This window comes from Peromyscus maniculatus, chromosome 13 (assembly GCF_049852395.1).
Source record: "Peromyscus maniculatus bairdii isolate BWxNUB_F1_BW_parent chromosome 13, HU_Pman_BW_mat_3.1, whole genome shotgun sequence".
In the NCBI taxonomy this organism is placed as follows: Eukaryota; Metazoa; Chordata; class Mammalia; order Rodentia; family Cricetidae; genus Peromyscus; species Peromyscus maniculatus.
The window spans coordinates 20,398,169-20,418,412 of record NC_134864.1 but is presented as its reverse complement, the minus strand read 5'-3'; the positions used below and the strand labels follow the sequence as shown (position 1 = coordinate 20,418,412).

The 20,244-nt window shown below is 43.2% G+C and overlaps 1 protein-coding gene across 2 annotated transcripts in view; it reads left to right on the top strand.

The window, feature by feature from the left end:
• Fbxl17 (F-box and leucine rich repeat protein 17) overlaps nt 1-19,245 on the top strand; it is a 456,752-nt gene extending 437,507 nt beyond the window's left edge. For both annotated transcript variants that reach the window (XM_076549746.1, XM_006996260.4), the window contains one exon: nt 16,447-19,245. In XM_076549746.1, coding sequence (XP_076405861.1) covers nt 16,447-16,587 — 141 coding nt within the window. In that variant the 3' untranslated portion in view covers nt 16,588-19,245. The remainder of the gene's footprint in view (nt 1-16,446) is intronic.
• Nucleotides 19,246-20,244: the final 999 nt, after the last annotated feature.

Below are 20,244 nucleotides of genomic sequence, written 5' to 3'. Positions count from 1 at the left end.
ACACACACACACACACACACATACACACACACACACAACACATTTTGGAAGCAGGTTTAAAGGGGAAATAAAATAGATTCAGACTGTAGAAGATACCTTGGTGGTTTTCTTCTCATTGAAAATTGAATGTTTTATGTTCTATAGGAATCAATAATCATACTTTCTGCACATTTCACTGATAAAAACAAATGTCTCCATGGAACACTGTGCATTTGAATAAAGTTCCTAGCCCATCTGCTCAGGCACAAAGGTGAAGAAAGTATGAATATAAGACTTCTGACATGGGTAGAGAAAGTGGCAAGAAGAAAGAAAGCAGACAGGAGTGGAAATAAGAAACAGGAAAAGCGGGGCCAGGGCGTGGAGATCTGCCGCGTGTCCCAAGCATTGGTCATCTTGCTGATGAAGCAACCCAAGTCTCGCTGTAGCTCAACTGGACCTGCTAACCGCTAACAAAGTTCATTAGTTAGAGATTCCCCGCCTCCTTAGGCACACACACCATCTGGAGCCAGCCAAGGGCCAAGAGACTTCATCATCTACACAATTAGCCACCTGGCCAATAATGTGGGCAGCAGGATCCCTGAGCTAGGGAGAGACATGTCTGTGTGTTTGTATGTCTCTCCAGTCATGTTCTGAAGTTCTCTGGTCCTTAGAAACCATGAAGTCAGTTGGGTGTGGAGGTGAATTTCTTTAATCCCAGAACTGGGGGTTGGGAGGTAGCGGAAAGAAAGACAGAGGCATAGACTGGTTCCAGGCAATCCAGGGCTACATAGTAAGACTCTGTCTCAAGTAAAGAAAGATGTGGTAGAGTCTAGTTGCATTTTCTTTCACATGTAAGTTTCTTTTGGGGCTACTTATATTTAATTTGGAGGCTGCATTTTACCAAACTGGTACTTTTCCCCACTTCGGCTTCAAAGAAGTTACAAGAATAATAACAAAATGCCTTTTATTTGTTGTAGGAAAATCTCCATCTCTCTCTGTGTCTGTCTCCTCCCCAACCCCCAGATGCGAAACATTAAACATATTCTTTGCAGCTGAAAAAGCATGTACAAGGATTATCAATGTCTAAGTAAATCTGCAGTAAATTTGTTTGACTGCAGCATTGCTGAGGCCTGGGGAGGAGCCCTGCAGCCCCCCGACAACTGGAGCCTTCCCCACGCAGCTGTAAAGTTAGGAAGTGCATTAAGAAGTCTCTGAGTAGCTTTTCCGATGGCTGGCTGGATAAGCATGTTAAAAGGGTTTGAAGCTGACGCCACATAATCTCCTAAACTTTAATGCATTGTAAAAACCAAGAGAAGGAAATGCTGTGTGAGGCTGCTTTGATGAATTGGGGGGAGCTTATGGTCTTAGACACTGTTCAAAGGCTTACTTGACCTTGGGAATTAGAGTTGACCTGAAATCACCTATCGCTTTGACTCACGTTTATTTAGTGACTTAGTTAAAATACTTAGGTAGTCAATGGGACTGTAATAGAAAGCAATGTGTTTACACACAACTACAAGCAGTCAGTGGTGACATTGTTCAAAGAACTTGTTTTCCCGACTTCAGGGAATTCTAGACTCTCTAGATCTGTTTCTTAGGATATTTTCCTCAATTCTTACAAGGCAATTTGGATAGAAAACAGACTGAAAGAGAAAAATGCACGAGAAAGCTGTAGGGCAAATGGAAATGCAGTGTTCAAGGTTAATGAAAAAGGTTTGGGGTAACAAGGTTGTTGAGAAGAGAGGGGCACGATGGAATGGCATTGGCTGGAAAAGGAGACCTCGCCAGAGGCAACTTGGCTGGCTCGGGAAACCTCTGCAGTGTGTGTTAATACCAAAGTTTGGAGACACAGGCCTGAATTATGAGCAGTGAATAACATCATAAACGTAGCAATTCTCAAATGCCAAACCCTTGTGAAAAGCAGTTGGATGGAGAAATGCTGGAGCTTTTAAAAGCTCCCTTTCACTTTCTATTTTTTTTTAACTTCATGCAGAACTAATTTTACACACTGTTCATTTGATTTGAAAATGCCAGCGTCTGGGGTATCATTAAAGAGCGTTATTGAGGGAGCCAGTCTTGGCAAAGCCTTCACTTAAAATGCTTAGTTCTTATGTTCCTGCAGAGTTATGGACTAGGGAGAAAACGCACCCCAGTTTATACCTTAGGCCGCGCTGCCTTGCCCTCCACCCACCACCATTAAGCGGGAGCTGCCTTCTGCTATTGCCTTCCCGTTGGCCAGTGGAGGTGTGTCTAAAAGGCTATGTGGGCCCTGCTCCTCAAGGACTAGACATAAATAGATTGTGAAAGGTCCACTCCAGTGTCCTGTGACCAAAGCCTCTTGGAATCTCTTTGATTTCTGGTTGACATAAATTACAGTCACACACGCGTGAAGAGTCCACCAAGAAAAGATCAGAGACTGCTGGGGGAGGAGAGCTGCCTTTGTGGGATCTATTGATTACCCAGCTGCCTTCAGGCCACGGGCCCAGTGGAGGCTGGCTGTTATTGGTCCACTGTGTGAAAACAGTCAAAGTAATTCATTTCTTATCAACATTCACTTCCCAAGACCGTCTTCCTCGTCTGCCACAATTCTTGAAATTAGAAGAGCGAAATGAGTGGTTTATTTCAATAAAGGTTGCTGGCTATAATATGTTCTCTAGGATGTAAGAAAGTCTGGTTCTCACATGGCATTTGTATTTAAATGGCAAAGAGATGGTTAATGTGGAAAACAAGTTATGGTAACCAGTCAGCCAGAACTCTGCTTTACAATCTTAAGATACCAAGGGCCCAGTTCTGTGTGCCCAATTTAATATAAAAATATTCAGGAAAATCTGACCACTGAACTGCTTTTCTCAGAAGGTAATTATGGGAAGAGAAGGCCTCAACAACCAAAATATTTCTGTGGGGAAAAAAAATGGGGTTTTTAGTAGCTTGTTTAGGAATTGTGAGCAGGAAAGCCCTATGGGGAAAATAATAGATGGTTCTGTAACTAATACATAGAACTAACTGGAAAAATCAGTTTAAGGGAAAAATAATTTGTGAGGACTGTGTCCAGGACTGTTTTGGTAGCAATTCAGCCATGAAACAAAGTTGACTACCTGCAGGGCTCTCCTAATCCCCCCACGGATGCACAGCTAGTTTCAGATCGCCCTTAGCCAAAATTTAAAATTTAAAATTAATGTCCTGTTGAAAAAAAAAATACATTGAAAAACTCCACTTTCTGCTCTACGAAGGCAGGAGTGGCCTGACTGACCTCAGCTGTGTGACCTGTGTCTGGAGAGACCTGTTACTGCACAGCCAGCCTTGTATTCGGGAAGAAAGGGATGATGAGAGGTGGCGGAGGCGGAGGCGACAGGGGCCCCACACTCTGAGCAGAGCCTTTCCTGGAAGCCTCAGCGTCTTTCTTCTGCTGATGAAACAGTTCTGCAGGTGATTTTCACATCGGAGCACTTTAGAACACGTTTTCATAGCCCTCTCCTCGTCAGCCCTGGTAATTGAACAGGGAGAAGCCATCGGCTGAAATTCAAAGGTTACCTCTCAGCCTCATTTCAGTCAAGTGTCCCCATCTCCATTTCTTCCCGTCCTATTTACCTCCACTGCCAAATGTAACTGATACTCCTGCCCAGAGTCCAGCTATTAAGTCAGGAAACACTGGTGTGGACCCCCATGGAACGGGCAGAATTGATCAGCACCATGCCATGCTGTTGGCTTTTTACCACCTCTAGGACCTTTCAGAACTTAATCTCAAACCTTGGACTCACCTGAGAGTGACCTGAAACAGGACGATAATAATAACTTGTGCCCCAGGGGGTCATCACAAGAGTAATTGAAATGAGCAAACCACTGAGCACAAAGTCAGGTTCACTATAAACACTCAATAAATGTTTGCTTTAGTTATCATTAGTTCATTATTGTTCTTATTTTTGTGTGCACACCTACTTTGGAATCTTTTATCTGACAAATTCATCACCGGCCCTAGCAGGGTCATAATTTTCTAGCTCTGAATATAAATTCACATGCTAAGATTTTTTGTTTGTTTGTTTATTTTTCAAGACAGGGTTTCTCCATGTAGCCCTGGCTGTCCTGGAACTCATTCTGTAGACCAGGCTGGCCTTGAACTCTAGAACTCAGAGATCCTCCTGCCTCTGCCTCCTGAGTGCTGGGACTAAAGGCGTGCATGGCTACATGCTAAAATCTGATGAAAGAAAAACCAGTCTCCTGAGATACATGCAGAACTATTTTTAACAATAGAATTTGTTTGCAGTCGTCAGGATTCTGTTTCATTAAAAGGAAACAGGAAGGCCGAACCTCGAGGACCGCTTGGTTGTATATTTGCTTGGCTTTGTTTTGAGCAGGGTAAAGACCTGCCAATCAAAAGCCAGTCGGGATCCAGAATAAGACTAGGGTTTGCTTCTTGAGGAAGATGGACTTCTGGCAGGAACTTGTGAGATGTGCTGCAAGTAGCTGCTTGCTAGGGTTTGATACATCATGAAAAATGTTAGCTTACTTTCTAGAAGCTGTGAAGGAGAGTCTGCAGCCCCCCACCCCACCGCCCAAATGCTGTATGGTCAGGAGACTCTGTGTTGTGTTTGCCTGTCAATATTGCAGTCAGTATTCGCCTTGGAGCTTCGATTTGGCTTCAGCAATAATATGAAAGAATGAGTGAGGCTCTAGGATTGTGATATATATATTATATGTGTGTGTGTGTGTGTGTGTATATGTATATGTATATGTATGTATATATGTATATATATATAGATAGATTTATTTATTATGTATACAGCATGTATGCCTGCAGGCCCAAAGAGGGCGCCAGATCTCATTACAGAGGGTTGTGAGCCACCATGTGGTTGCTGGGAATTGAACTCAGGACCTCTGGAAGAAGCAGACAGTGCTCTTAACCTCTGAGCCATCTCTCCAGCCCCAGGATTGTGACTTTTATATTTAGTTGTAGAGAGGGTAATGGGAGTTTGCTAACACTTGACCAGGCACAAACAGAGCTGACTTCCCTGGCCTGTGAGACTGAGGGCTCCCGGCAGTTGGGAAGGAAATGGTCTAGCCTACCATGAGGTCCCAGCACCCAGCAGCAAGCTGTCTGCTCCTGCTCTCTGTAACCCCTGAGAATCTTGCTTCTTTTATTCATAAGGTTTTCAGAGAGCATAGCCTTTCTCCTTCTAGTTCTATCATATATGTTCTTCATCTGTTCAATGAATGTCTGTTGACATTTATATACCATATACTACATGACTATACTATATGACTACATTATACAGTCATTGTGGAAGGAAAAACCGTGAAGGAATAGTTCCTAGACCCCCAAAGCCTGCAGCTCCTGACAAAAACTGGCAACTTGAATGTTGTAAGCTTGAGTATTGTGCAGCTTCTTGTTCATGTGTGTTAAGAGGACATCCCTGGTAATTCTTCTGAATCAAAGCCCTTACACTGGTCCAGTGAACGCCCAGCTGCCGTCACCCTCTACCCCCTCCATCTCCTGTCCATCCCCACTCCACCCCCCCTCTATCCTCCCTCCATTCCCTGCCATCCCCCCACCATCCCCCACCATCCCCCACCATCCCCCCTCCATCCTCCATCCCCCCTCTTCCATCTCTCCTCCATCCCCTCTCCATCCTCCCTCCTTCCCCCGCCATCCCCCGCCATCCCCTTCCTTGTGTTCTGGCACTCCAGTGTTAAGCCTCCTGAAAGGGTTGTCTAGGATCCATTCCCCTGGCTTTCTCTTTGCTTTCTGATTTCCCCTCACCGTGGCTCTGATGTGGTGCCTTCAAAGGCGTCCACCTCCCTCTCCAACTTGTCGCCTCCTGCAGCTGAATTCAAATGATAGCCATCCCACAGTCTGCTTTCCTGTCTCACCCTTCTCCCCTTCCTGTCCCTCAGTGTCTCTATTCCCTGGACGACAGGAAGAGGACAGTTTGTATAATGCCCTCCTGTGAAGTGAACAGATCTTAGCTCTCACCTGTTGAGGTAGGGGAGCTGATTCTTCTCATCCTCATCACACAGAAAGTTCTCATTCTTTAAAACCAGGGCCTTCAACAGCCTCAGGCACACGCTCCTTGCCACACAATTCTGTATTAGAAACTCAATGGATGGGTGGGTGTGCTGTGGATATCGTTCTATATAAATAAAACACTGATGGCCAGTGACCAGACAGGAAGTATAGGCAGGACAAGGAGAGAGGAGAATTGGGGAAACAGGAAGAAGGAAGGGAGACACTGCAGCCACAGCCAGGACAAGCAGCATGTAAAGACGCCGGTAAGCCACCAGCCATGTGGCAAGGTATAGATTTATAGAGATGGGTTAATTTAAGATAAAAGAACAGTTAGCAAGAAGCCTGCCACGGCCATACAGTTTATAAGTAATATAAGCGTCTGAGTGATTATTTTATATGTGGATTGTGGGACTGCGGGGCTTGGTGGAACCTGGAGAAAAACTCCAGCAACATGGGTGGATTACTTTGTGTTTATCATCTGTATTCTCTTCAACCATAGCAGCTCTTCATTGCTGTCTATATTCAAAATTTCCCAAGATTTAGTTTACAAAAGTACTATATAGCTAAAAACAAGTTTGAAAGCATTTAGAACCCACTACCTCTTAACCATTTGATAGATTTGCGGGGTGGGGGGAGTGTCTAGAGTGAAGGAAATAACCAAATTAAAAAGGTGCTATCTTAGGTTTAACACCCATTTCTTGTAGCTGGGGGATTCTGGGAGCGGCCGGAAGGACAGCCAGTCAGAGCTCAGACACTGCTATGTTGTTGCACTTGAACTCTGAGAATCCAGCCCTGGAATGAGCTAACTTCTGTACAGTTCTGCTTCTGCAAGCCAAAACCAAAACCAAACTAAAAACACTTACTTAGCCGTGCCCTGTGTCCACTTAGTTTCAGATACCAGATTTTTAACATACAGACTTACTGATCATATTCATGCAGAATTTGTTTTTGCTGATCATGAATTGGGGGAGCAGGTCAGATCCATAAACCCCACCTGGGAGAGACTACAGTTCCAGGAAGGTAGCATTTCCTCAGGCACTTGCTTAGTGATCGATCACCACTACGTCCTGAGCCTTTGTACGTGAAAATAAAAACTGAAAACTGAAAAGCACAAGACATGAAAACCATTAGGCACAAAAGCAAACTTTTTTAGTGTAGAGAGTTTCCCCCCTCAATTATGTTTTCAACTTAACTTTAGTAGGAGTTTAATTTAGAAACACCCAGATGTGTTCCATAAATATATTGTGCTTGCCACTCTGACTATATTAATTATCTTATTAGGGCCCAGGTTCTTCAAATAGCTGTGCTGTTGCTGAAGCGTTGGGAACAGCACAGATGACTCCTCTAGGCGACTCTAGCTCTCCCCGTGCCCTGTGTCCATGCTTGGTGTCCATGTTTACCGCATGTGCAGATGTGTAGTTCGGAGCATCGATCAAGCCCACGATCACACACACCTAAAAGCCTGGATTGACTGGAAGCTTACCCTCAGCTTGAAACATCCTTCACGGTGGAAGATTGCTTGGTGATACCGGGAGTGGAAATGTCACTAACTTGTTCTCTGACAGTCGGGTTATTGGACTTCCTGTCACACTAATCTCTAATTAGAGGCTTCAGGTTTGCGAGCCCCGATTCTCACTTAACACTGCGGGCGTTCCTGTGATTCCGTCTCCCGGGTCCTTCACTGCTTTCTCACTGTGCTAATTCAAGTGAATAGAAGCAGTGCTAGTGTTAACAGGCAGCCTGCATTTCACAAGAAAGAGACAGCGTGAAGCCAGGCCTGTTGGGATATTGATGGAGCATAACACTTCCAATCATTGCCAATTCCGAAATGGAATGACTGCGTTTGACCAAGGTGACTGGATTTTCAAGGCTGCCCCTGTCAGGTGCACTGCGTTCTCCATGTCTGTCTTTTCCTATCCCATGCTTTGGGATTTTTAGATGAGGCTTTGGTTGGTTTGGATGTACTGAACAGTACACACCCTGAGTAGTTCCTTGAGGAAGCACAAAGTCCGTATGAGAACTGGGTTTCCAGGCTCTCTGTTTCCCATTAGCTGCAGGGAAAGTCAGCGATGACCAGTTAGAGACCCGAGGCTAGGCACGGAAAGAGGACATACCCACGCATATTTAACACACTCAAAGAACGCACCTTCTGTGTGGTGCAGCAATGAATATTTGAAAAAGGTGACCGTAGCCCACAGGAACAAGTTCCTTTCTCCAGCTCCCATAGTCAGTGCAGTGAGGAGGGCATCAGGGAAGGGATGGGGACGTGTTGCTTTTATTTCTTGCTCTCAGGTGCCAGTGGCAGGGATCAGCTGTTTCCCCCACCTGTGCCGCCTGAATCTCTCAAGAGCCTCCAAACACTGACCCCTTACAAAGACTGATGCAGTTGCCTTGGAGATGGCCTGGGCACCAGGACTTTAAAGAGCCCCCTGGTTGTTCTGATATTCAGTGGGGAGGGCAACCACTATGTTCTTGTCTGTTCCCGATGGCAGACACAGTTTAATTCATCCCACGTCGGGAAGCACGTATCATGTATTTGTTATGGATGCATCACTGTGGGGCTCAGAAGCCTGGGATAAAGTGAGAAAGGAGAAGCTGCTTATACAACAGAGCCAGGGAACAGGGCTCTAAGACTCGCCTCGCTGTCGAACAAAAGAGATACAAGTGGTATTGAATTCCTCGTTTCCTGTTTTGCCCATAGGGAAACCACAGCAAAATGTGGCTTGTCACTAAACCAACAACAGGAAGAATCCTGCTGCACAGAGATGGAAACGGATTCATTAAGATCTGTGTAGTTCCTTAGAGAACGGATGCATGTTGTTAGCTATGGCAGGTCCTAGGGAAAAATGAATCCATCAGCTAGTGTTTCCCTCTCTGCTAAGGGCTGATGGTAAATCTCCATGGTGGATCCCTTGCCTAGCTGCCCAGTGTGTCCTGGTTCAACCACCAGCACCAAGGGGGAAAATAATATCTTCTTGTCCTGCATAAATCAGCTTGAACTGCACTTTGCTGGCCCATCACATCACATGCAGATTTCGGGTGGCACTTAATTGCCCATAACTATTCACCATTTTCAGTATGTGTCCATCTTGGAGCCGCTGGGAACCAGCTGAAAGAGCACGAGAGTGAGTGTAAAGAGACTCTCGCTGGCACCCAGTGAATACCATGGATCTCCAGTATCGTTTCCCAGAGATCCAGCAAACAGAAGCAGACTCCAGGGTCTATTGCCCCAGAGACAACACTCTGCCTCTGGGCTGCCTGGAGTTAGCCCCAAGGGCTGTTAGCATTGAGTGACATTGCCCAGGGAGTCTGTGAACAGTGACATGCCAGCATCAGGACAGGAGTTCTGAATTAGGAGGCAAGCCCTGAGTGTGCTCTGTGCAGCACCTTCACAGATGCACTGTGAGCATTTTCCACCTGCGCAGAGGGACCGTTTCTTTCACCTTTCACCTCCTCAGAGGACCGCGACCGGGAACAAGAGGCACACTGCAGTTTACAAAGTAGAAAGCAGGCGGTTCTATCGTAATACCTCTTAGGCTGGCTTCCCTCCTTATGTGCATAACATGTATACGTTTAATGCCCGGGACGCACAGACTGACACCGTGTGTTTCAAAGTCCATGCAAACGTTCCGTCTTTGGGGAGGCATTTCCCAACACCACTGGCGTGCCTGCTGTGGACTTCCTTCTGTGACAACTTGCATGTCTCCTGAAAATTCCTCTCAGCTTTTGCTGCTGCTGCAGTAATTACCTGTCTCCCTGCTGTGTTATGAGCTCCATATCTGTCTCGCTGGCCATTCTCTCTGTGGAACATGAGGAAACATTTCGAGCAAAGAAGGTGGGAGAGAAGGCCGTGCCGGTTCTGGTGTGGCCCTAGTTGGCTTTGTCAGAAGGGCCCTTGCTTTAGCCCCAGCTTCACCCCGTTTAACCACATTGGATTAGCTCTCGAAACCACAGACCCACAACAGTCTCTGCAGGCCAGGGGCATCCATCGTTCGTCAGAGCAGCTCTGTGAAAGAGATTGTCATCAGAAGTGTGTTTATATCCCAACTGGGAACTTTGCTTTGAATGTTAGAAAGTGAATGTTAGAAAGCCCTTTACAGGGCAGACAAGCAGTCAAGCCTCACTGACAGTTCATGGGCAACACTGTTACCCAGGTGCCAGGGGGCATTCAACCCAGAGGGCACTGTGCATTAAGATCCTGAGTTCAAATCCTAGCTACCATTTCTGGCTGGCTTACTCTGTGAACTACTGAATCCGACTGTACCACATGGCATGCATGGCATGCCGTGTTGGCATGCACACAACTGGAGAGTGGCTGATGTTCACTATGTCACTCCCCTCCAGTCCTAGAGGTTGCTTTCTCTCCAACATCACTAGGTACCTCTGCAGAAACACCTCCCAGGTTAGTGATTTCGCACCCCTAATGGTGGTGGAGAAACTGTTGCTGGGCACAAGGCTGACGAGAACAAGGCTGTACTTTTGTTTTATTATTGCTCATTACGGTGAAAAGATTGAGACAAACTTTTAAATATTTTGCCAAGTTGAACCCTAAAGAGCTTACGTCTGTCTTCTCCCACCACATGAAATCTGATCCGCAGTGAGGATGTGGGGCAGTTAGGGTTCGTAATTTCTGTACGCCTCAGACTACACTGTCTGCTGCATGGTTCCTGTTCTGCAAACACCATGGTGTCAACAGAACCAACGATAACAACTAAAGAAAGCGACTCTACTCCATTACACTATGGAGAAGCAAAGCCATAGCAGTTTCTGAAGCATCCCCATCCCCCAAAAGAAAAGGTACCAGCGGCATTGATTTATTCTCTCTGCCACCAAATAGCTATAGCATCAGAAGAGATCTTCAGTGCCTTGAAATTTTCAGACTTTCCTTCAGGCCTTCTTGAGTCGACCACCTTAAGGAAGCCGCCAATGCTGCACGCTAAACCATCAAGTCTTCCGAGCTGTAGGGTTTGTGAAGTATTGGAAACCTGCTGATACCCAAGATTATTAATCTGTCTGTCTCCCTTTGTAGTGTGTGTAACTGATATTGAAGGAGGAATTGACTGTTGATGCCCTCAGTCAACCCAAAGTACAGTTCAGTCATTTCATAGAGTTGCCCGACAGCCTTGTACCCAGCAACAGTTTCTCCACCGCCATTGAGTGCAAGGTCACTCAACTCCTGGGGAGGTGTTTCTGAAACGAGGTACCTAGTGGTGTTGGGGAGAAAACAATAAAACCCAAGGGTCGGGATGAGCAGGAGTGTTGTTAAAGGACTTTGGGACTGAGGTCAGGTCTAGACTTTAGGTATCCCCATCATAAATGACAGTCTGGTAACAGAGTTAACCTCTACTTGACACAGTACCCACATGTTCCCCTTTTATTTACTCAGAACAAATTCTCCTAGTAACTCCTGGATTCACTGAGCCAGTAAACGTGCACTGAGTATGTACTGCCTAGTAGGCCTGTGCCACAGGCTGCAGATCTGCCAGGGTCTGAAAACAAAACACGACGGCCTTGTAGAACCTGCACCTTAGGTGGATGAGAATAGCAGACAGTGCGTGTTGGGTGGAAGCAGAGTTAGCTCACGGACTCCTTGTTGTCAAGGAGCTTATAGTCATAAAGTAATAAATGCTATTATCACTATCGCAGACTGGACCAGAGCTTTCGCCACTAAAGAGAAAACTACTTTGGACTGAAGAGATAGATGGGTCAGTGAGTAAAAGAACTAGCCCTGCAAGCCTGAAGACATGAGTTCAAGTCACCAGCATCGAGGGCTTCTCGTGTGTGTCTGTAACCCTAGTGTTGGGGGATGGAGATGAGCGGATGCCAGAGGCTTATTGGCCAGCCCGCTAGCCAACGTGGCAATTCCTGTTCAGTGAGAAACCCTGTGTCAAAGCAATCAGACAGAGAGTGATAGAGGAAAGCACCCAGCATCCCTTCTGACCTCCACACGTGGCCACCCATGCACACATATTTGCGTGTATCACATGTGACATATTTGCATATTTGTCACATGCATGCATCACACACACAAAAAAAAGTTTTTCAAAAAAAAAATTCGAAGAACCCAGTCACTTGGAGTAGTTTGTTCTTGTTGACCGACTGTGTTCCAATATCATGGTTCTTGCCTCCGACAAGCATTTCTTGTGGTGTGATGAGGAATGTTAGTGGTTTCTTCGGCATATTTTATCAGATCTTCTGTTTTTTGGAATAGTTGAATTCTAGCCTAGGTTCGTACTTACCAGGAACTTCCTGTTGATGGTGTTGATGAGGCCATGATGAGAAGGAAAGTCAGGGAGGGCTGTTGAAACTGGATCTCTGGAACTCTGAGGTTCTCTCCTCACCCCTCTGTAGCAGCAACAGTAGCAGCAATATACTGAAACTATGGTACGATTTACCTTAATTAGCAAAGCAAATTGCCTCACATTTTCAAAAGGTGCTAATAGATGTTAACTCAAAATAGATTAAAATACCAGACAAATTGTACTACCTTAAAAAGAGTTATAATAATCTTGAAAATGTAGATCATGGTTATGCTGTCTTTGGAGCAAATGATAAAATCCAATCTTTCTTGTATACTTTTTAAAAACCTGGGGCATATGCTTTTTTTTTCCTTTTAATCACAGTAATTTCTTCAAATAACATTTCTGAGTTTTTTCTTTAGGAAGACACTTCATTTTCCAAATTTCATGTGAAGTAAATTAGTTACCATTGATAGTTTTCAAAAAAAGAAAAAGAAAGAAAGAAAAGGAAATTGAACTTTAAGGAAAGATATTATGAGGGATTTTGTTTAAAAACCTTTATTTCCCCATTTATATTACATACTTTTTGTAAGTTAGATAACTTTCCTTCACCTTAGCAAGTGAAATGGCACATGGCAAATGTTCTGCAGACATGTGCATGTCAGCATAAGATCAAAGATGATTTGGTTTCTCCTGGTACCTACACCAAGCTCAACTCTTCTACGGCACCAGAGCACTTTTAGAGTCTCTGCAAGAAGTAAAGCATCATATGTACTTCTGAGGAGCCAGTGAACATAAAGTCAATAAAATCCACCATCGCACCGCCAGGAGACATTCTAAGTAAAAAATAGAACCTTCCCTGTTGTGAGCATACGCCGCATTCTCCCTGCGTAACATTTCCCCAGCAAAGGTCTAAAATGGGATGTTTGCATGTTCTTCTCTGCTTTGGCTTCCGGAATTTACAGGGCGCAGTTACCAAAAGGGTCGCTTAGAAGACACGAATTGTCTACTGAGGACCACCATTACCTTGTTGCTTGTTCTTCCCCATATCCTATGAAAGCCAGAGAATTCTCATGGCATCACTGTTCTAAAATACAGGTGTACCTTACTTCATGAAAAAGAAATAGATAAATTGAACTCTGTTAAATAAAGGAAAGTGTATTAGGGGAGCTGATGAAATAAATTAACCCTCCCATGAAAGGCTTTACTAACGTGAAAAATCATTACCTAATTTATATACTTTGTAAATCCATGTCTCTGTGCATCGGGTTTGCTTAAGGTGAATTATGTCTCTCTTTCTGGAGAAGTTATGCACTGGTATTTTTTTTCTTTTTAAAAATTGGTTCTCCTGAAGAAATTGCCTGTCAGCCCTATGCACAAAATCGTCCTTGCCCGTGTGTGGATTAGACCCCACCTTTCTTGGCTGGTTTTAGTTGGTTCCTTCCTGCTAAGTGCTGTGGACTGCATGGATTTGCCTCTCTTTTCCCAGTGTTCTCTCTGACTCACATGGCTTCTGCACTCTCTTAGAGAAGCCTGCTTTCATCCAAGTGTGTGAGGAACACAGTCCCCTGATGCAGAGGTCTTCACCCTGCCAGGCCTGTGGAACAGACCTTCACAAACCCTAGCGACTCACAGCTCTTTTCATCATATAGGATGTTACATTACCCCGAGCATATACATTAATAAAATAGGTCTACAACTCAGTTACTGATCAGAGATCACAGAGAAATTCATTTAAAAATAATACTTTGGCATACAAATAATGTTAATGCTTTTTAAAAGGTGAAAGCAAGTTTCTCCCTGATGAGGTGGGTGTGCTTGTTCTGAGAATGAAATCTGGCTGAGTGTTTGCTACTGTGTGTCATAGAACATCTTCAGTATTTTTCAGATTGACTGAGACTTAGATTTTTATAATTGTCTATGATAGAGACATAAATACATATCTGTAGTTCAAAACGGCTGAAATATGTCCAAAGCCATTTTAGAAATTATTGGAGGTTGGCCTAATCCCATACCAAAATTCATTTATGAATTTTTTAAAATGAAACTCAGACAACAGTTCTTAAAAATCAAACATTCTAACACAACACAATCCAAATATATACTAATTTGACACTTACATGCTAAGGGTTGGTGGCAGAAAACTAGAAAAAAGGTCTTTGTTTGCAGTAAACCATTATGTAGCTGTAAGAGCAGAAAACCTTGAATGTGCAGTACAGATACTGCAGCTCATAACAGAGTAGTCTCGACTCTGAGACCATGAGTTTCAGGCAGCTTTCCTCGCTGCCATACACAGTGCAAAGTTGAACTGCTGTGGGTTCAGGACCCAGGGCCTCCATGAACTCACACTACACAATACGGACAAGCGCTGCCTGAAACATCTCCAATCCAATTAGCATTTAATTTTAAATCAATATTCAGCCCTTGAACGCTCAGAAACCATCTGCTGCCAGACTTTAAAACTCTCACATTCAGCTATACAACTCTTTTGGGGGTCACAGTCCACAGTTCCGGAAGCTGGGCTGCTGGCTCTAGAGATCATCAAGTAGGACAGTCTTCTTGCCTGTGAAGCATGTCCTAAAGATTACTCTTGCAGTGGTTGTTATCTTGAGAGTATTGTGACCACCATTATGAAGATGGACTTTAGATACATCTAAAAATGGAATGATACCAATTAGCACTGCGAAAACAGGGTTATCCCATACATCCGTAGTTAACTCTTAAATTCAGTAACTCTCCATTGAGTACCTGCTTCAATAACCAGGGCTGCCATTTAGGGGGCTCTTTTGTCAATCATGGTGCTCAGCATAAGATTACATCTCAGCCTTACAACAGTCTACAGTGTAAGTCCCTTTATCTCATTTTCATAGCTGAGGAATCCAATAATAAATTTAAAAAAAAAAAAAGAAAGCAGGATTTGACCAAGCACATCATCACTAGAGAAATTTCCTGATAGCTGGGCATGGTGGTATATACCTATGATACCAGCTCTTGGAATATTTAGCATCTTGTGCTTGATGCCGGCCTGTATCGCATGACCCTGTCTTAAACCCTCTGATGAAGATTGTCACCAGCACAATGTGAACATAGCAATTCTCAGTATTAAACAAGAATAACAGCCTACCTAACTTTCGAATCACCGATTTAGAAAAGTGCGGATAAGCAAACTCCATGTCATGATTCTTCTAAGCATACCTTCAAGACCAACAACAAGGGCTTCTAGGATTGTTCAGGTTTGGGCGTTTTGTTTGGCTTTTCTTGTGGTGGTGATAATTTCCAATAATGAATATCAAGAGGGATGCTCAAAAATGTTTACCACAAATATCTTCAGACTTAACTCAGTATCGCTTACACAGTACAAATGAAATATTGATGCATTCGAAAATGCCCAAGTGTTCAATAAAGATTTTAAATAAAGCTACCTATAAGTTGTGGTTCTTAGGTTAATCATTTATTTATCTAAAGGATGAAGGAAGCTGTCTACTTCTGTGATATGAACTGCAATCAGCTTAAAAATAATTGACAAATTAATCCCTTCACAGCACAGCAATTGTAAAGGTGTTAGTTTTAATTAGGCCTGTCTGATTGCCTTGTCTAATCAAGAATCAAGGTGGATTCTTTGATGGCTAAGGTCTGCTGGGGCCATCCCTGACCTGCCAGCCATGTATGTTTTAATTATTGATTCCTCACATTTCAGCCCTTCTCACAGAGGGACTTGAGGTTTGCGATGTCTTAACATTTAAAGGGAAGAAAAATAAACATTTTCCCTTGCACTTCTATCTAGAATCCTGTGTATCTCCCCCTCATTGTAAAGTGTTCATCCTAAAAAGGCTCTCCTGTGGGTGAGGAAGTCAAAGGTACATGAAAACGCTGTCTTACTGTTTCCTTCCTCCCCCGGCTCTGTGTTTCTAATGGTCGTTGTTGAGGTCTTGGCAGGTCACGGTCATTTAGTCATTTATGTTTAGCGGGTACATTTGATTTCATGACATCATGTTTAATTACAGATCCATAGGCGCAGGTGCAGCGCTGAGAAATCAGAGATGTCAGACTAAAGGAAAACATATGTGTCCAGCAAACCCTTCCTCACACTGCTGAGTGGAAAGGAAAGGGAGGGAGCGGGCTTCCTTGTTGCATTGCCCGTCACCACAGTACCGTCGTGAGCCCGGCCGGCGGCATGGTGTTTGCAGGTGACCTCTGTGTCTGACGATGGTTCTTCTTTGCTCACAGGTCAATGAAGTGACGGTCGAGCAGCTGGTGCAGCAGTACCCCCACATCACCTTCAGCACCGTTCTGCAGGATTGCAAGAGGACCTTGGAGAGAGCCTACCAGATGGGCTGGACCCCCAACATGTCTGCCGCCTCCTCCTAACGCTCTTGCCCATGCCTGGGCCTACTCAGGTTGTTGAGCCGGCCAGAGAAGCGGGGGGGCAGGGCGGGGCTGGGATAGGGACTCTTTCGGGAAGGTTTTAACCACCACCTGTCCGTGTCTGGGCCTGTGTTATATTTGTGTCTCGTTTGCACACCGCGTAGTGTAAGTGCACTTGTTACGTCCCCCAGGTGAGCGGGCTCGCTTTCCTAAAAATGGAAGATTGCGGAAACCACCAAAAAGGACTTCAAAAGTTTATTTCTCTAAAAAAGACTTTGTAAAATCTCAAGTCAGAAAACTGGGTGTAGTATTTTGAGCTTGTAAGTTCTGCCGCGTCTTGGAGATGCTCGGCCAAAGGCTTTCTTTTGTGATAAGGCCGGAACAGAGGTGATGTTGCTCTAACTGGAAGCCTGGAGACTAGGACCCTTCAAAACCCCGGAACACACGTGCAGTCCCCCTCTCACGTGTCCGCATGCCTGTGCACACATGCTATGGGAATTTCTGAACAAGTTATTTCCTGGCAGAGGGACCTTCCTGGAGGGCGGTCATTGGCGGGAGCATGCCATTCCTCATGGTAATGCCTGAGTCACTGGGCCCACAGGTGGTCAACTTGCTGTCTTGTCGGTAACTTAGGAACTAGAGAGAATAAAGCCTTTTGTAAATTTGTATATGGAGGCAACAATCTGATGTCCCCTGGCCAGCTCACAAAAGTTAATTATTCATTATTCTGTAAATGCATTCTATTGAGTAATAAATATTTTAGTTGGTTTTACATTAACACTGTTAGCTTTTACTTGGTGAGTAGTTACTGGTCAGGGTATATTTTAGTGACATTTGGGGCTAATCTTAACATTATCCACATTGAAGCCACGAATGTAATTAATGGTGTGCAGTTATTTTAAAAATTTTACAGATCATTTCATTATTTTGGTAATTTTGGTAATTATGAAAATATATTCTAAGGTGGAGTAGTCACATTGGTAGAAGATTAATGAATGAGATGTAAGTAGACAATCTTCCTATTGAATATTTTCTTTTGCTTTGGGATTTAGAACAGGTTTTTTGGATATATGCATGTTATAATTTTGAATAGTTCTTACACTACTGCAAAGATCTACTGTTAGCTAATGTATGAGTTAAGGAGAGATTTAGAAAATCTGTTCATTAAGATTCTGTTTACACTTGCCAGAAATAAGTATTTTAGTTTAATTAAATATTATCAGCATTTAGTTATCTCAGTACCTATCAGAAAATGAGTATATGTTTTGATTTCACACATCTTTACAGTTAATTCATTGTAGGGACTCGGGCTCCAGTAACCTCTCCTGTGTCTAGATCCGTAATCAGGCTGCAGGGAGCCTTTTTAAGCTAAAGAGTGATTATCTCTCATAGTAGGAGAAGCAAAACCTTGACTTTTGAACTTGCTATTTATTCTCCCCTTATGTGGTCTTTGGTCTTTTAACGATTATAATGAGGTTTGGCTTTATTTCCTATAAATTCCAATGCTGCTGAAGAGATCCGAGCCATAAGAAGCTGAAAGCAGCCTTACATTGGAATGCCATTCACATAGTGTATAATGAGTACTTTTCTGTAGAAAATTTTTGTTTCCTTCGAGTATGTCAACATGCTTCTGATGTGGCATTTTTTTTTGTTTTAATTCCAATCAATTAAAAATAAATATACTGAGGAAGTACCAGGAATATTTTTTTCACAACCAAACAGATTGCTATTTTAATTTGAAGGGAATAAAATTTGTCTAAGAAAAAGCTGTTTACCATTAGAAAACTGCATTTCTTCTTATACATTGAACTATATCATTTTATACCCATTTCTCCACTACTAAAAAATGTTATTTCATAATATTTTAACTGGTTTTTAACCCAAAACTAATTTATAAGACTGTATGTATAGTAATAGTGGTTTGAGTGAATAAGCAAAAGTTTAATTTTTATATATGTCACACTATATTTTAAATAGTTACAGAAAGGCAGAAGAAGGGAAAGTCATCTTTGATATAGATGGTACAATTTCAGTTCAAAGTTGTAACCGTCTCTGGAGTCTGCAGTTACGTTGTCACTGGTTTCAGAGTGTATGATTAATTTTGTAAATGTTGCATTCTTTGAAACTGAAGTCCGGCACTATAACATGCTTTAGCTTGGGGGGTGGGGGGCTACATTTACTCTTTAAAATGCTGACTAATACAGAAAGCCTGATGCAGCAGAACTCGGAAAACTGCTTTGGTTCATTTATAGAAACCTAGAAATATCATATCCAGCCTCAAAGTATTAATCTCATAAAAAAGAACAAACAGCCAAGAAAAGCGTCACCTCGAGTGATGCTGTGGAGGTTGTTGAATGTGCTCTCATTAGACGCTTTGAAATGAGGCCTAAAATACTTTGTCTGGGCAATACAGGTCCTTTTTTTTTTGCTTAGACTGTCATAAATACATGTGAACACATTTAATGCAGGGCTTTTTATCCTCTCCAAATGTCAACAGTATTTTCAGAATAAAGCCTATGAAATATATTGCTGTAGTGGAAAGTCTGGTCCTTTGTATTTAATGTCCTTTTGAGTGGATAAAGAAAATTCACACAGTTTGTAGTTTCTATATTTCTGTGAATCTTTTGACCTTGCAATGGGTTGCAATAAAAGAGAAACAAAGCTCCGTGTCTTTGGTTTTTTATTTCAGACATAAATGAGCTCCCCGTGGTTGGGTGGGTGTGATGCACACAGTCATCTGTGTCCTTGTGTGTTTCACGACAGGCTTGCATAGCTTCGACTAATCGGGAATGATAAACACAATTCAGAAACAAGACTAAAACCTCATAAATGTAAGCAAGTGAATTGTTTAAAATCCCATTTTATATGTGGTTACTCATTTGCTTAGTCATCTATTCATTTTCCCCCCAAAGGCAAGTAAATAAATATAATACTTAGTGAATAGCAGCTGTGTGCAAGGTACAAGGGATTTAAAGATGAATGAAATTCATTCCCAGCTTTAAGTTGCTCATACTGAATAAGGCAGCAGCCTGAAAAACAAGCAGTGGAGTGGAGTATGGCATTGATAATAATGGGTAGAATTATGAGAGAGACTGTTGAAGTTCAGTCATAGATGAATTGGTGTTGACATGTCCAAGTGACTATGTTAAGTATGTACCTGGAAATAGAGAGAGGGAGATGTTCTAGGGATGGTCATCAGAACGTGAGCCTGTCTAAAGTCACCATTTATTATTGAGATAGAAAAAAGAAGGGGTATAAGTGAGTATTATGGTTTTGAACACTCCAAAGATAGGAAGACTGAGAAAAGAAGGAGACCCAGCAAAGGAAACCAGAAAAACACCCATGTGAAAGGAGGAAGACAAGTCTCAAGTTCGTGCTGGAACCTCTCACAGTTGTCAGGCCTCGTGCTGCTGTAGAGTAATCATTAGTTTGATAGTTGACCATGGGGGCTGGCAAGATGCCTCAGTAGATAAAGACACTTGTCTCCAAGCCTGACCACCTGGGTTTAATCCCTAACACTCACGTGGTAGAAAGAAAGAACTGATTTCTCTCTTGTTCTCTGGCCTCCATACATGCTTTGTGGCTCATGACACACACACACACACACAAACACACACCAATAAATAAGTAATATGAATTGACTGATAAAACATTGGAAGT